We start from the raw sequence: 16590 nt of genomic DNA on the forward strand, positions 1-16590 counted from the left end.
GCGGATGACACAATTTTAATTTCCAGACCCCCAAAGGACTACAGAATTTAGTAAATACATTCCACTCATACTGTTTGGGCAAAAACCTTGAAATTAATTCTTTGAAAACTAAGGTTATGTCCATCAACCCGCACAAAGGTTTTAAAAAAGTTTTTAGTGTAAATAAGGAGAATATTGTACAGGTCCAAAATTTTAAATACTTGGGTATCAGCCTTGACTCTAAAATGAATTGGATCTCACAAATAGAAAAGTCTCAGCTAACGCTAATACAAAGCCAAGCACCAATAATGTTCAAAGTTCAAAATATGCTTTATTCGATATTCAGCAAAGAAATATCATATAAGCGTAAAATTTCATAAAATATCATACAAACATACAATTGCAGAAATAATTTAAAAACAAACAATTTGATCAATTCATTAAGATAAGTAAATGGCAATCATTTAAAAAAAGCAAGATCTGGAGAGCCAATCTTTAGAGTGATTAAGAGTTAATTAGAAAAGGAGCAATCAATTAGGCCTTGATGCATAAGGAGCATGTACGACAAGATACATAAGTACAATTGTTAAGAGCATATTTGGCTTTTTCCATTTTACATGTCTGGGTATAAGGATGATAAACACATGGTGGTCAGAGTCCCCTTTCACCAAGTGTTATTGTTCATTACTCTGGGGCCCGGGTAAAAATCAAACAAGTCCCAAGTAGAAATAGGGCCATCACCGGGTTTTGGTTGGGAAAGTCTTAAAAAGGGGACAATGTTCCTGTGTTTAAATCTGATCAATATCAGGTCTCCCGAAATGTCTTTAGGCAATCTGCCTAACCACCCCACCCTCCTGACGCTCACAATTCCGCCATCTAGGGCGGGCGGCAGCGGTCTGTTGTTGTTAAGCCAAAAGATGGTCTTATTTAGCAGCTCCTCGCTTGTTTCGTGATTGCCCTGAGCAAGTTCGGGCACCCCGGAAAGAACGGACACGTAGGGGGCAGCCTCAGGGGGTAAATTAATTCTATGCCTTCTTGGCTGAGGATGTCTAGAGGCTTTAAAAGGAGCACTATTATGGTTAGGAGTGTTATTATGGCCCCTTGGGAAGGGTATACTCAGGGCAGGGTCAATTGTTCGTGCTTTTCTGAGTTCAGTAGGAATTGGCTTGTCCGGGTTTATACAGAGTGTAGAACGTGGGGAGACGGCCGGTTTTACAGTTGGTGGGTGAGTCATTTTTACTATTTGTTCCACACTGGACAACCTGTCTCCCAACTCCTTAATTTTAGTGACCAGGGGTAACAGAGCAGCATTCAACAATCGTTCAAATTCGGCCAATAGGGTCGATTGAAGGGGGGAAACAGGATTATTTAATGTGGTCCCTGCTTTATGTGGCGTTAAAACAATTGGATTGGCGGGGAGGGATGAGGAGCTACAACACAATAGATTGACATTTGAAGGAGTTTCCTCGTTGTTAAACAGGATTAAATCAGGGGATACAGGAACAGCTTGGGTGGTACAGGTTACGAGATCAGTGTCTTTGCCCACTCTGGGGGGGGTTAATATATCAGGGACATAGTTAGTGCCACAGACGGCATTAAGCTCTTCCCAAAAAGACATCATGGGAGGACTATGTAGAGCCCGATGACGACACTGGACGATAGAACATAAATATGTATGCAGTATTATGTCTCTGTACCTCTTATGTTGGGACCAAGTGGGGTGGCCCGCCCCGTCCTCCTCAGGTCCTCGGAGGGCCACAGAGGGCCCGCCCTTTGCCCGGGCTTAGCCCCGGGCACTCCCGCGCGCGACTCGCGTGGCGAGAGGCGTTCCTCGCTTTACAGGCGCGAAGGTGGCGTCAGGGACGCGACTCGGCCGCCGGGGCACCTGGGGGTTGTGGTTCTGTGTCCCCGGTGTCAGTGGCGTTGCGCTATTCGGCCGTTCCCCTCACGGCGCTTCTCCCAGCAAGGTCATCAGCCGTTGCCCTCACGGCAGGAATGAAGTCAGGTCAGATGCCCCCCTCTGAGCGCTCGGCGCTCCTCGCTTTACAGGCGCCTCCAGGCGCGAAGGTGGCGTCAGGGACGCGACTCGGCCGCCGGGGCACCTGGGGGTTGTGGTTCTGTGTCCCCGGTGTCAGTGGCGTTGCGCTATTCGGCCGTTCCCCTCACGGCGCTTCTCCCAGCAAGGTCATCAGCCGTTGCCCTCACGGCAGGAATGAAGTCAGGTCAGATGCCCCCCTCTGAGCGCTCGGCGCTCCTCGCTTTACAGGCGCCTCCAGGGGCGAAGGTGGCGTCAGGAACGCGACTCGGCCGCCGGGGCACCTGGGGGTTGTGGTTCTGTGTCCCCGGTGTCAGTGGCGTTGCGCTATTCGGCCGTTCCCCTCACGGCGCTTCTCCCAGCAAGGTCATCAGCCGTTGCCCTCACGGCAGGAATGAAGTCAGGTCAGATGCCCCCCAATAATACGGAAGCACAAAAGCAGCTTCCTTAAGGCAGTATCACCCGCTATTGAATTATATAAATACAAAGCTCAATCGGCCACCCTATATGGGGCAGAACTATGGGGACATGTAGCCAGAGACTCCTTTTCAATTCAGGACAATAGCTTTGTTAGGCAACTCTTATCTGTCCCAGGCTGTACTCCCCTCATTCCTCTATTTTGGTACCTAAACGTACGACGCTCCGATGACCATGCCTCCCTATGCCCGCTACTCTTTTGGGTCCGCCTTTGGTCCACTGAGGAACTAGTGGACTATAGAGTAGCTCTCAAGGAAATTTTACAAATAAAAAATACTGTGAGAATTAGTTGGCTATTGCACATTGAAAAATGGTTCCTAAAACTAGGTTTAAATAGCTTTTGGACAGACCCCGATTCCTTGAACTCTGGTTCAAAAAAGTTACTAAAGGCACGATATTGGGAACATATCTATAGTTACCCACTCCATAACTCTAAAATTGGGAAATTGACTCTTAAATTCTTTGTCAAAAGCGAATGTAAATTTGAATGTTTTATGGATGAAATTTTACCCTCAATGGCAAAATCACTGTATTTATAGTACCGCTATGGCATTCTACAATTAAAATCCAGAACCTCCAAATGGGTGTGTAGATCAGAGTCAACGAATAAAAATAACTCTGACCACTGCGAACTCTGTGATATGAGCATTAGAGAAGATGAGGCTCATGTCATATTTATATGCCCGGCGTACTTGCAAGCAAGGAAAAAGTGGATCAAACCCATTTGTCTTCTCTTAGGCTTTCGGAAAATTACAGATGGGGAAAGAGTATTCAAAGGTGATACTTCTCAGACTATAGTATTTAGTTTAAGTAGGTTCCTTCTTGCAGTAGCGACAGTGAGGAAGAAAACAGGTCTTAAAATGTAATAACATTCTAGCTTTGTGACAACTGTGAGTATAATGAAACAAAATGCATTTGTACTATAGTAGCCCCACCTAATCTAGCCTAAACCCTCCTTTGCAACATGTTCCCCGATGCTTCCCTAACTATTTTTAATGTTTTAATATATATAATGTATTAACTCTTCTTTTTTCTGTAAATAGGAATTTTTTGATGTTTGAATTTTAAACCGACTGTAAACCTGGTTCCCCTGGCTAACCTTCTGTTTTCACATATTCTAACGGCCCAGTAATACTGTGTATTCCAATTATCCTTGTTCAGGATTACTAGCACTTGATGTACTAGTACTTGATGTATATATTGATGCTTTTAATGAATTGTATTCTTTTATGGTTATTTTAACCGAAATAAAGACTAATGAATGAATGAATATTCTTTTATTTAGTTTTGTCGCACTTGGGTGGGCGTGGTCTCATTAGCCAGATAGTGTGCTGGGACTTGTAGTCCTAAACGGTGAGAAGTCATTGTTTGCTTTAGTAGGTACAGTGTATTTATTGTTTCATTGAGGCCATATTTATATATATATATATATACAAACATACATACATACATATACGGGTAGACTACACAACATTTATCCTGAGCTAACACAAAAATCCACTTTGCAACCAACGAACAAATCACAAGTCGCTGTTTGTTTTCTTCTTTTCTTTCTTTTATTTCATGCGTTGATTGTTCATAAAACCTCCTAGCCGACACGTGTTTCGTCTGATTTGGTGTTAATCCACAGACTTCTTTAAGGCTTGATTGATCAAGTTCAACCTCTAGTCTCTTGTTCCACACCCCTGCCACAGCGTCATTGGGGTTCAGTTATCCTCTTAGTCTATTTTTCACGTTGTTTTGGTCCGTAGATAGCGGTTAAAATCAGTCTCTCTCCATACTGTATTATTCGGGTATTTTCCTCCTGTGACGATATCTCGTCCGCTGAACGCCAGGAACTTTTTTACAGAGGACGAGATATCGTCACAGGAGGAAAATACCCGAATAATACAGTATGGAGAGAGACTGATTTTAACCGCTATCTACGGGCCAAAACAACGTGAAAAATAGACTAAGAGGATAACTGAACCCCAATGACGCTGTGGCAGGGGTGTGGAACAAGAGACTAGAGGTTGAACTTGATCAATCAAGCCTTGAAGAAGTCTGTGGATTAACACCAAATCAGACGAAACACTTGTCGGCTAGGAGGTTTTATGAACAATCAACGCATGAAATAAAAGAAAGAAAAGAAGAAAACAAACAGCGACTTGTGATTTGTTCATTGGTTGCAAAGTGGATTTTTGTGTTAGCTCAGGATAAATGTTGTGTTGTATATTAGGGCATTGACTGGTTCATGCCTGTTGTGTTTAGTTTGGTGGTCTAAACCTTATCCTTGGAGCTTCTTTACTTGTTCTCATCTTTACTATTATCACTGTTACCCAGCGCAACTGTAACCCAGCCACCAATTTCTTCATTTGCTATAAGGGTAGACTGTTGGCCTTGAGGGAGTCCCACGGTACCACATTTAAAAAATAGAAAAAATACCCTCTGAGTGACTGAGGAGACTTTTCTTTCTGTCTGCCATTTCATTACCACAAGGGAACAAGCGATCTGATTGGCTGACCGCAGCTGAGAACGAAATGTTCCGGCTGCCATTACATGGCACAGGGATAAGTCCCAATGTCCTTAATAGTTTGTAAAATAGGGTAGATACAGCCTCACCCCCTGGTGGTGGTCCGAGAGATATAATCCTAGCCCTGCTTCCCCATCCACATGGCTGAAAATAAAAAATACAAAATTTGTTTCTCAGGTACCCCAGTACTCTTGTAGGGCACAGTGCAGCCTCCCGCATCACCTCAGCTCAAGCTACAACCCAAAGGCACCACAGTACAGTGCAAGCTTTACCAAGGAAGCTTGCATGCTACCGCCATGTCCTGGGGCGATGCTTGAATGGTAAGTACTATGGTACCCAGAATAAATAATTATATAAGTAAATAAAATTTGGGATTGGTGCCTGCAGGAGGGTTGATCTCCCATCGCAGGTTATGATGCAGTGCCTGGCCAGAGGTCCAACCCTTCAGCCAACTCATCGTTGCTCAGGGGCAAAGGCATACACAGCGAGAGGTTTTACACCTGTGGCGGCAGGACTTAGGTTCAGGGCCTGCGGTAGGGATGGGCACAGTGCCTGGCCTGAGGGCAGACTCTGCGTCCAAACGCCATACTTAGCCCAGTAAATGGTCATGCATATCAGCAGGGTTGAGTGAATATGATTAAAAGCCCTAGAAATGAACCGACGAAATCCAAAGATTAAAGTGATGGTATAGTAAAGTATGGTATTCAAATCTTAGCTTACGTTAAATAAAACCTCTAGAAATTCTCCCCCAAAAAAGGTATAGGTATTGAAATAAGATAAAAATCAAAAAGAAAATAAACACAATTCACGAGTTATGGCTTACTGAGCTAACTACAACTTGTGCCGTTTTGTGCACTGCTTTTGACCTCACATACTACATCACCGATGACATGGTAAATTACATCATTGATAAAACCATAGTGATGAGTTTTTAGGGTTCAGTGATGGGTATTGCAAAAAAAGGTAGTATGGAATGTTTAAGGCTCAGTGCTTAATGGTTTTAATGAATCTTTAGGGATCAGGGACGGGTAATACATTGGGGGTGATAAGGAGGTTTTAGGGCTCAGGAAATGGTAGTACATGAAGTAGTAAGAAGTATTTTGGGTGCAGGGATGAGTCGTGCTTGGTGTAGAAGGTGTTTCAGGGTTTAGGAAATGGGCAGTTTAAAATATTACAATTAAAGGTGTTTAAAACATAATTTTAGTTAAGTATTACCCTATTATTTTTATTAATAAAATGTACCATTAAATTAACTTTTTTAAATGAAATTGGTGTGCGTGTTCATATATATATATATATTTATATAAAAGTATATAAAAATGGTAAGAGTAATACTTATAACCTCTCTAGTAAAGTACTCCTGTTGTAATAACCTGTGATCTAAAGTTACTCCTGGTGTTGACACCTGAGAAGTACCAAGTTGTATGTGAATTGCGCCCTTCCTTGGTAGTGTGGATTTGAGGTGGAAGGGGACATGTCTGGAAAGTCTGACCCAATGGCTGTAAGCAAATTACAAGATCTGCTTCGTTTGGCTAAGAGTTGGGCTTGGGTCATGATCTTTTTCTTACTGGAGTTTTGACAGCATTTAATTGAGCCAGATCGTATTTGCATATATTCCTCCTTGTCGTATTCTTCCCCCAAAACACTTTGTTCTTTCATAGTTGGAAGTTCTCTTTAACAAGATAATTGGAGTGAGTTCTCTCCAGATTGTTCTGGTGCACACCTATATTGTATGTCGTTGATTCTCTAATCACCTTTGATTGCCTGTGCCTTGTTATACAGATAGAGGGTCCTAATACTCGCTTCCATTTGATCAAAGCTGTAGTACTGTTATTGGCATCCAGCCTGTTCTTGATATAGGGAAGGATAACTTGACTTGCTTACCTAGCATTCTTAACAACTAGTCCTTACTTTTTTGTTGCAAGTAAGGGAAGAGTTGCATATATTTAGGGGAAGACTTTGTTGGGGATGGTACCATGAGTGCGCTCTGGTTCTCCTTCGATTTTAAGGGCATTAAATTAGCAGAGTTTGCCTTCTCATAGTTGACAACCCACCTGATAAAAAACATAGAAACCAATTTTGTTCTGTTATTTTTGATTTAAAAAATCATGAGACATTTTGAAAAATCTTCCAGGTCTATGTAACAGTGCTGCATTGGTAGCAAGTTGCAAAGTAAAAAATAATTGGTTGCTTTGTCTTTGCAGATTGAAGAGGACAATGACTTCAGTTTTGTTATTGCCTTTTTCCTTGGAACAGCAGCTTGCTTATATCAGGTTGGTTCACTTTTCTTCGGCCTCATCCAATTTAAAAGTGTACTGAATAAACTTGAACTACGTTAACAGCAAGATCAATTGCACATTAATTATATACTAACGTTACAGACGTTGATTAAGGGGTTCAACAGCATTAGGCAAGGCTGAAGAAAACTGTATAAAGCCAAGGTAGTGTTTTTGTGTCTCTGATGTCTTACCAATATTACTATATTAACAGGCAAGAACTTTTCCGTCTGGAATGTGAATATTGCTAACATCTAATGTTTGGGTCATAAATATTGCAAGTTTTATCTGGAAGTATGTTTGGTGTCAAAGATGTACTTCAAACAGAATGTATCTGGAAAGAGATTACTGTGTGAGAATGAGACACAACTCTATATTACCTTATTTTACGCCAGTTATTCTTCCATGAAGTTTGGTCTCTGCTGGACATAAAAGAGAAGATTCATCGCTAATAAAAAACAACAAAAAAAAAGAAGAAAGAAACCAAAATCAGTGTGGTCCGTTGGCTGATACATCGCAGAGGCAAACCATACGTTTTTTTCCAATATTCCATCTGGGAAGGTTAAGAAGGCATTAAATTATCCAAATTGTGTCTTTCTCTACATAAATATTTATTCATTTATTTTATTCTAATTTATTTTATTTTACAGAGTTTTATATAGCACAAACTTGACCCGAATCAGGTATCGGAGCACTTTACATAGCACCAGTTGCGTTACATGAGGACACATTCATTTTTGTTAGGCACAGGGAGATTAAGTGGTTTGCCCCGAATCCCAGGATGTTCAGCGTCCTTGCCGAAACTCTAACCCAGTTCCCCAGATTCGAGGTTGACTGTCCTAGCCATTAGGCCAACTCCTCTCCCCTAATAAATAAGCATTTGCAGTGCAATAGGTCTCGCATTTGCAAAGTTTAAAGTTATTGATATTGTAAATGCAGTGTCTTTTGTGTTTAAACAGCGTAGGCCCACCTACATACCACACCTATACTTGTTCACTTTTCCGTCCGCCCCCACTTAAGCAGTACGTGCTGCATCTGTCTGCCTCATGTTGATATCATATTTAGCCCACAAAAAGCACATGTAAATTAAGCCCATCTGTTTAAACAGCATAGGCATGGACATACTCTGTGTTTAAACAGTGTAGGCCCACCCAAATACTAGACCTTTACTTGTCTACTTTTCCGTCCCCCCCGTTCTGTTTAAAGAGCACCTGGGGTTAGCTAGCTCTGTCTTGAGGGCAGAGCTCTGCTACAATGGAATGGCAGAGCAGGGGGCGAAGTTGTAAACTATGCTCATCAAAGGAGGAGGGGAGGCCTAGTGTCAGTTACACTTTTACACTCTTGACCCAGAGTCAGGCCTGGGCTTAAGGAAGGAATGTTAGCATTACTTCCGTCTAGCAGACAAATAATAAATAAATAAATTAATTAAACAGTACCTGCTGCACCTGTGTGCTTCATGCTGATATTATATTTGCACCACAGAAGACGCACGTTAAGTTAAGTCAATCTGTTCAAACCGCGTAAAACGCACGTCAAATTAATCCCATCTGTTTAAACTGTGTAGGCATACGCTATGTTTAAAGAGCGTAGGCCCACCCAAATATCAGACCTTTACTTGTTCACTTTTCCATCCGACTTACGCTTAAACAATACCTGCTGCATTTCTGTGACTCATGTGGATATTATATTTGCACCACACAAGACGCACATCAAATTAAGCTGATCTGTTTGAACAGCATAAGACGCATGTGAAATTAAGCCCATCGTTTAAACAGCGTAGACATAAACATGCGCTCTATTTAAACAGTGTAGCCAAAAATGTTTTGCTGTCCATTTTCCAACATTGATCCTTTCCCTTTAACTTGTTCACTTGTCCATCCGCCCCCCACTTAAACAGTACCTGCTGCATTTGTCTGCCTCATGTCAATATCGTAACCAATGTGTTTTAATAGCATAGGCATGGACATAAGCTCTGTATAAACAGAGTACGCCCACCCAAATATTAGACCATTGGCAAGATGGCCGCTGAGGAGTTGTGAACGGTTTTCCTCTCCTGCGAATGTTGGTCTAAGGAGCCTAAACGCTGTGGAAACGAATGGTTAAATGGCTGGTGAACGCTGGTGGCAGCAAGGATTAAAGGCGTACATACGATTAACAAAACAACTTTCCAGGAGCAGACTAAATTGGGACTGGCTGAGTGAGAAGCTATCACGCTGGAACCTAGAGCCGATCTACAAAATGCCCCTTCGATGTGCTAAACCAGATAAAAGAAAAGATATGACAGATCTACCAATGGTGAAAAAACTGGTCATCGCGGCTACACCGAGTGCTGATCCGAGTACTGGCAAGCCTGGAAAGTCTCTGGGGTCGACGGAAAGGTCCCGGCTATCCCGGTCGTCCAAGTCACTGTATCGAAAAAGAAATCGGAGCTACGGGACAAGACAGGCGAGGCAGCAGGAAGCGCAATAAGTAATACGGCGGAGCCCCGAAATCAGAAAGGGGGCAGAGGGGATAAGCCGTGCAAAGGAGCAGATGCCCCGAAAGGGAGAGACCCAGCAATGCGGCAACCTACCCTGAATGAGGTATTTTCTGGGATAATCCCCGGGCAGACAGGAGGCGCACACGAACAACTGGAGGCTGGTGGAAATGTCCTCAAGGACGCTACGGAGGCAACGCTGCACGCCGAGAGCCAGGTTGCTAGGCAACGATCGGATTCCGAGCAAGGAGCTAAAGCAGAACAGACTCCTAGGCAGCAGCTCAATGAGGGTTTTCAGCAGAAGGAGATAACGCCAGAAGTAACACCAGAGGCTTGCGCGGCAGGACTAACACCTAAGGTGATCATAACGACAGAAGAAGGTAAAAACAAAACGCTGGGGAGTACAGACCAGGGGAGTGCTGATATGATGGGGGCTTTACTTTTAATGGAAGCTGAGATGAATTCTGATAAACATACAAAACAGACAGACAATGCTTGGTGCAGTAGAGACAGAATGACTGATAAGAAGGATATGGAGAAAGCCCGGGATAAGAACATAAATATAAAAGAATGGGGTGAAGGTGCATCAATAGAGGGGGAATTTTTCTCAGCGAATGAAGACACAGAATCGGAGTCCACAGCCTCCGAGAGCCCAGTGGAGGAGGAGGAGGGTTCAGATTCAGGATCCGATACCTCTGGAAAAGAGTCTACGCAACGAAAAAAAATGCCTAGATCAAGGAGAGGGGTTTCAGGATCTCCATCTCACCCTGAAAGGCGCTTAGAATGGGACTATTCGGCTACCTCACAGGAATATCAAGATACCGGGGCAACTGGAGGTTCCGCTCCCAGTGACGCTTTTGGAATTCTATTCACTACACTTAAACAAATGCAAGCTGAAGCCAGGGCGGAAAGCCGCAGAGCAAGACAAGACACTAAGAAAATTCGAGGATCAATTAGAAAAGTTAATAAATTGTATAAAGAAGTAGTGGATAGAGTACAGAAGTAGAAGAATGTACAGGAAAACTGGAGGATGATGTTGGGAGTTGGCAATCTTTTAAAACTGAATATGAAAAGATGGCGGAAGACCTACGCTAGAAGATGGAAGATTTTGAGAACAGACAAAGACGGAACAATGTCAGAATTCTGGGTGTGGCAGAAGGGTCAGAAGGGCAGGATGTAAGACAATTTGTTGTAGACCTATTAAAGGGGGCCTTTCCAGAATCCCAGTGGCAATGGGAAAGGGAGGTGCAGAGGGCACATCGGTTCCCCTTTGTGTTAAAGAAAGGGCAGGCTACAGGAGGCCAGGGGGTGCTTCCTAGGGCAATCCTTGTCAACATAGGAAACTTTTTGTTAAGGCAAGAGATTATAGACAAAGCAAGACCCGACAGTAGACGATCATTTAAAGGAATTACATTTTTTACGAGACTCGACTTCTGCCACATTACGGTTGAGCGTAGATGGAAATTGAGGCAAATGATAGCACCCTTTCAGGCCCTAGGGGCAGAAGCATACCTTCTTTATCCCTCAAGACTCAAGGTAGTGGTAAAAGGGAAAGCTTGGATGTTTGCCTCAGAGATTAAAGCCCAGCACTTTTTAGAACAGATGAAGGATCAGAAAGTGGATCAGGGGAAGGGATGAAGAATACTGGATACTAATTGAATGGGCTGAGTGCTCATGGATATTTTTCTTTTGGCATTTATTTTTGGGATTGTAGGGGGTAAATCTAAAATGAAGCAACACAGCATGAGGACAGTAGGATTGAAGCAGGAGAGGGAAGCGACATGCACAACTTGACACAGCCACACATAGGTTGCATGACCTATTTGCCTGTAAGGGGGTGGGAGGCAGGGGGGTGGGGGGGGGGAGGTAAAAGGGGGGGAAGGACGGGAAGGGCTGGGGAGGGCAGGGGGGGGGGTAGAAAAGGGTCACAAGGGTTTGGTGATTTAAAATTGGCGCAGCACACTGGGACAGGAAAAATGATGACATATATACAACATATACAGATATACACACCATCCATAGCACACCCACTATCGAACAAAGTAGTAGGGGTACTTAATGGTTACAGAATCAACCCAAATGTCGTGTAGAATAGCCTCAATAAATGTTTGCGGCTTGAACGATATAAATAAAAGACATAGAGTTGCTGCGCTATTGAATACTTTGAAATTAGATCTGATCTGTCTGCAAGAGACGCACATAGAAGGCAATAAGGCATACCTTATGGAACAGTTGGGATTTGCGGTTTTGGCAAAAACTAACCAAGGGACAAAAACTAGAGGGGTGGTAGTGATGGGTAAAAGAAAGACACGGAGGTAAAGAGGAAAAAAGAAGATCAATAGGGAAGATGGGTAATGTTGGAATTAGTATTTAAAGGGGAGACAATTACGTTGGTTTCAGTTTATGGGTCCACCGAGGACGATCCGGATATCTTTCAGTATTTGGATGTGGAGTAGGCACAATGGTCGGAACCAATCATATGTTGTGGTGACTTTAATTTGCATGACCCAGTTAGTTCATTTGTACAACCAGGGACCCAATATCGAGGTAGAAAGAAAAAAAAACATAGAGCTTTGTCGGAAATGGTGCTAAATAACGCTTTGATAGATCCATGGATAAAATGGCATCCGAATTTGGAATGTAGCACTTTCTTTTCAGCCCCACATCAGGTCTTAGTTAGGTTGGATTATTTTTTAATCTCAAATAGTCTGGTAACAGGTTCAGAAATAGAAAACCACCCACGTATCCTATCAGATCATAGCCCGCTAGTATTAACAGTTAAACTGGGTCAAGTTCAAAGGAAAGAGATACAATGGACGTTTGAAAGGGCCTTGCTACAGGATCAGGAATATAGAATAACTATGACAAATTGGATTACGAGTTTGAGGGATATAAATAGAGATACAGCATCCCCAGGAGTAGTCTGGGACACATTTAAGGCTAGGGTGAGAGGGGAGACAATGAGTTATGTCTTTTCGAGACAAAAGAGGGAAAAGTTGAAGGTAGAAGAGATGCATAGAAACATCTCGAGAGTCGAAGATGAGCTAGAATTGGCTATTAGTCAACACTCCCCGCTAGATCAGATACTGCTTAAAGGTATAGCACTCAGGGCAGAGGCAGCAGAAGGGATTGCCAAGAAAACAATAGAAAAGTACCTGGCAAGGAAAGAGAGTGTTTATGATCTTAGTGAACGTGTGGGCCATATTTTAGCTGTTCGGACTAGACAGAAAGGAGAGGCAGCAGATATTGGGGAGATCATAGATGCACAAGGAAATATGGTTCAAGAATCAGATCAGATGAGGGAAGTATTTAGGCAATACTACTCAGTTCTTTGTGACGCAGATAATGCAGCAGGAATGGAGGATGTAGAAAGCTATCTGAGTGAAATACTCCCTTCAAAGCTATCACTGGAGGATAAGACTCAATTAGAAAAAACATTTCAGCTAGAGGAGTTTGTTGCAGCAATAGGTAACCTACCCACAGGGAAGGCTGCAGGCCCGGATCAGATACCACTGGAGTTTTATAAAACATTCCAAACAATTCTATTGGGGGATATGTTTAATATAATGCTATTGGCACAGAAGGGAGAGTCAATACCGGAATCATGGGAGGAGCTGACATTATAGTAATTGCAAAGAAAGGGAAACCAATGACCGCCACAGGTTCATACCGACCAATTACATTGATGAATTCAGACGTAAAGATCTATTCCAAGATGCTGGCTAAAAGATTATCAAGGGTTGTAGAAAGTCTGGTTTGTCCCTCCCAACATGGTTTAATCCCGGGAAAAGAAACAACACAGCACACAAGACAGGTAATAACAATGTTTGATGCAGCAAATACCCTAGGAGACCCTATGGCAGCACTATTTTTGGACGCTGAAAAGGCGTTTGATAGGGTCTCCTGGGGGTTTTTATGGTCGGTTTTGAGGTGGAGCGGAATAGGTGAAGGCTTCATAAAAGCTATACAAAGTCTTTATGTAAATCCAACAGCTAAGATCAGAGTTAATAGAGGACATTCGGAAGCTGTTAGAATAAGGAGAGGGACAAGGCAGGGTTGCCCTTCATCTCCCCTTCTATTTGCGTTATATCTGGATCCCTAGCTGCGCAGATTGGAGAGAAATCCAGGCATACCGACAATGAGTATAAATGGCTGTAGAGTAAAAACACTGGCGTACGCGGATGACGTAGCTATATTAACACCTGATCCCAGGGATGCAATCAGGGTGACGGAGGAGGAGGCTAAACATTTTGGATAGGTTTCCGGATACAGTCTGAATAGAAGTAAAACACAGATTGTTGAGAATAGTTACGTGAATTGTAATGATGATAGAGTTGTTAGCTCAGCAATATATTTGGGGGTTGCAATATCATCAAATTTAGATCAGGTTGTGGGTAATAATATGACCCCGTTAATGTCACAAGTAAAAGGGGATCTGGAGAGAATGAATAATTTACATTTGTCACTGGTGGGGTGTACCAATATAATAAAGATGATAATCCTTCCCAAGTTTCTTTACTTTTTTAGATCAATCCCTTTATTTTTTTAGGTTAGTTGGTTTAATACCCTGGAGGCCATTTGTAATAGGTTTATTTGGGCACATGGCAAAACGCGTAGACCTTATAGGTTTATGTCCTTACCTAGAGAGAGGGGAGGGTGGGGTGCTCCGGATTTCAGACTGTATAATATGGCAGCTGCCTTGCAATATATGCAGGGATTGATAGGTGGAAATGACTGTGATCCGAGGGTTGATAGTTATTCTACTAAAATATACACAGCAGTAGTAGGGGTGGAGCGGGAAATTGTTTTTTAAATTGTATAGATTATGGATACTTTAAAAGAACGAGATTTAAGACAATTCTGGCTGCTGTTAAAATATGGAATGCATTTCTGAAAAAGTTTAAATTGGGGAGATCTAATCGGTATGTAAGATTGTATAAAAATAAGTCATTCCCTTTAGAAATATTTGGAGACCAAATCATGTTGAACTGGGCGGAAAAAGGAATTGTACTAATTGGAGATATACTGAAATCGGAGGGGCTGGTGCAGTTTATGGATCTTAGAAAAAAATATGATTTGAGAAATAGAGATTTCTTTAAGTACCTCCAGATCAGGAGCTATCTAGGTAATAAACAAGGAGGACCAGGGGGATTTAATAAGAATGACATTTTGGACAAAATAAGAATAGCAGGAGATCGTTCGATACGCTCTATGTATGCGAGTTTGGCAAAAGAGAAAACTGATGATTTAAAAAGATATAGTAATAAATGGGCGGAGAAAATAAGTGGAGAAATAGGCTGGTTTCAGGAGTCATTAGATTTCGGTTGATCGATACTGTGTGCATCCTCCCTTCAATCTCAACATTACAAAACTATATATTCATTATATTTTACTCCAGCCAGGATAGCACAATGGGGAGGCACTACGGGAACTACCTGTTCGAGATGCAATGCCGCCGAAGCTGACAATATACATATATTTGCCACCTGCCCGCAACTCCATACGCTGTTCAGAGATATTGAGAGGTTTCTGGGTAGTACATTAGGGATCCGAATAAAGCTTACTCCATCTTGGATCTTATTAGGGGTTGGCAGGGATAATGATGGTGTGCAGCAGGAATTTATATTCGTGGCAATGGCAGTATACAGGCTAATGATAGCTAGGGCCTGGTTGGACAAGAATCCACCGACAGTACAGTGTTGGCTGGCTAATTTATTAGCATCGTACAATATAGAGAAGAATATATATGCTCGAAAAGGGAAGAGAGGGAGACTGATGGGTTTGAGAATACGGGACCCTATAAGGAGATGGAAGGAGGGATTAGGATGAGTGGTTACTTTGTTTTGTTTTATATCATTTTTTTATAAAATGATGAAATGTAATGAATAATATATATCTGTATATCTTTGGTTGACATGAATTAATGGAAATTTAATTAATGATGAATAATGTATAATGTATAAAGTGTGACTAATTTGAAAAGAAAAAAAATAAATAATAGACCTTTACATGTTCACTTTTCTGTCCACCCTCCACTTAAGCTCTACCTGCTGAATCTGTTTGCCTCATGTCGATATCATATTTCCACAAAAGACGCACGTTAAATAAAGCCAATCTGTTTATACAGCTTAAGACGTACGTGAAATTAAGCCATACGGGCAAGACAGTATAAGCATGCACATCGCTGTGTAAACAGCATGGGCACATTTTTTATACTGTAAATTTTGCAACACTCCTGCTTTCCCTTTAACTTGTTCATTTTTCTCTCCAACCCTCAACCAAATACCAGACCTTTTACTTGTTCACTTTTCCGTCCGCCCCCCCCCCCCCTCTCCCCCCACTTAAAAAGTATCTGCGGCATCTGTCTGACTCCTGTTCATATTATATTTGCACCACAGAAGACGCACATGAAATTATGCCAATCGATTTAAACAGCGTAGGCAATTTGTTTTAATGTCAATTTTGCAAACACTTCTACTTTCCTATTTATCTTGTCCACTTTTCCGTCCGACCCCCATCCAAAGACCAGACCTTTCCTTGTTCACTTTTACGTCCGCCCCCCTCTTAAGCAGTATGTGCTGCATCTGTCTGCCTCATGTTGATATCATAATTAGCCCACAAAAATGCAAGTCAAATTAAGCCCATCTGTTTAAACAGCTTAGGCATGGACATACTCTCTATTTCAACAGCTTAGGCATAGACATATGCTTTGTTTAAACAGCGTAGGCACATACAAATACCAGATCTTTACTTGTTCACTTTTCATTCGACCCCCACTTAAACAGTACCTGTGCAGGGGCGGCTCTAGGCTTATGGTGGCCCTGGGCAAGGAGCG

At 42.3% G+C, this 16590-nt stretch overlaps 1 protein-coding gene across 3 annotated transcripts in view; it reads left to right on the forward strand.

Annotated features, from left to right (window-relative positions):
• The window catches only part of SEC22A (SEC22 homolog A, vesicle trafficking protein), a 458264-nt gene that overhangs the window by 334055 nt on the left and 107619 nt on the right, over positions 1 to 16590 (forward strand). For all 3 annotated transcript variants that reach the window (XM_086957074.1, XM_086957076.1, XM_086957075.1), the window contains exon 6: positions 7208 to 7276. In XM_086957074.1, coding sequence (XP_086813200.1) covers positions 7208 to 7276 — 69 coding nt within the window. The remainder of the gene's footprint in view (positions 1 to 7207; positions 7277 to 16590) is intronic.

Source organism: Lissotriton vulgaris, chromosome 2_1 (genome assembly GCF_964263255.1).
Source record: "Lissotriton vulgaris chromosome 2_1, aLisVul1.2, whole genome shotgun sequence".
Taxonomy (NCBI): domain Eukaryota; kingdom Metazoa; phylum Chordata; class Amphibia; order Caudata; family Salamandridae; genus Lissotriton; species Lissotriton vulgaris.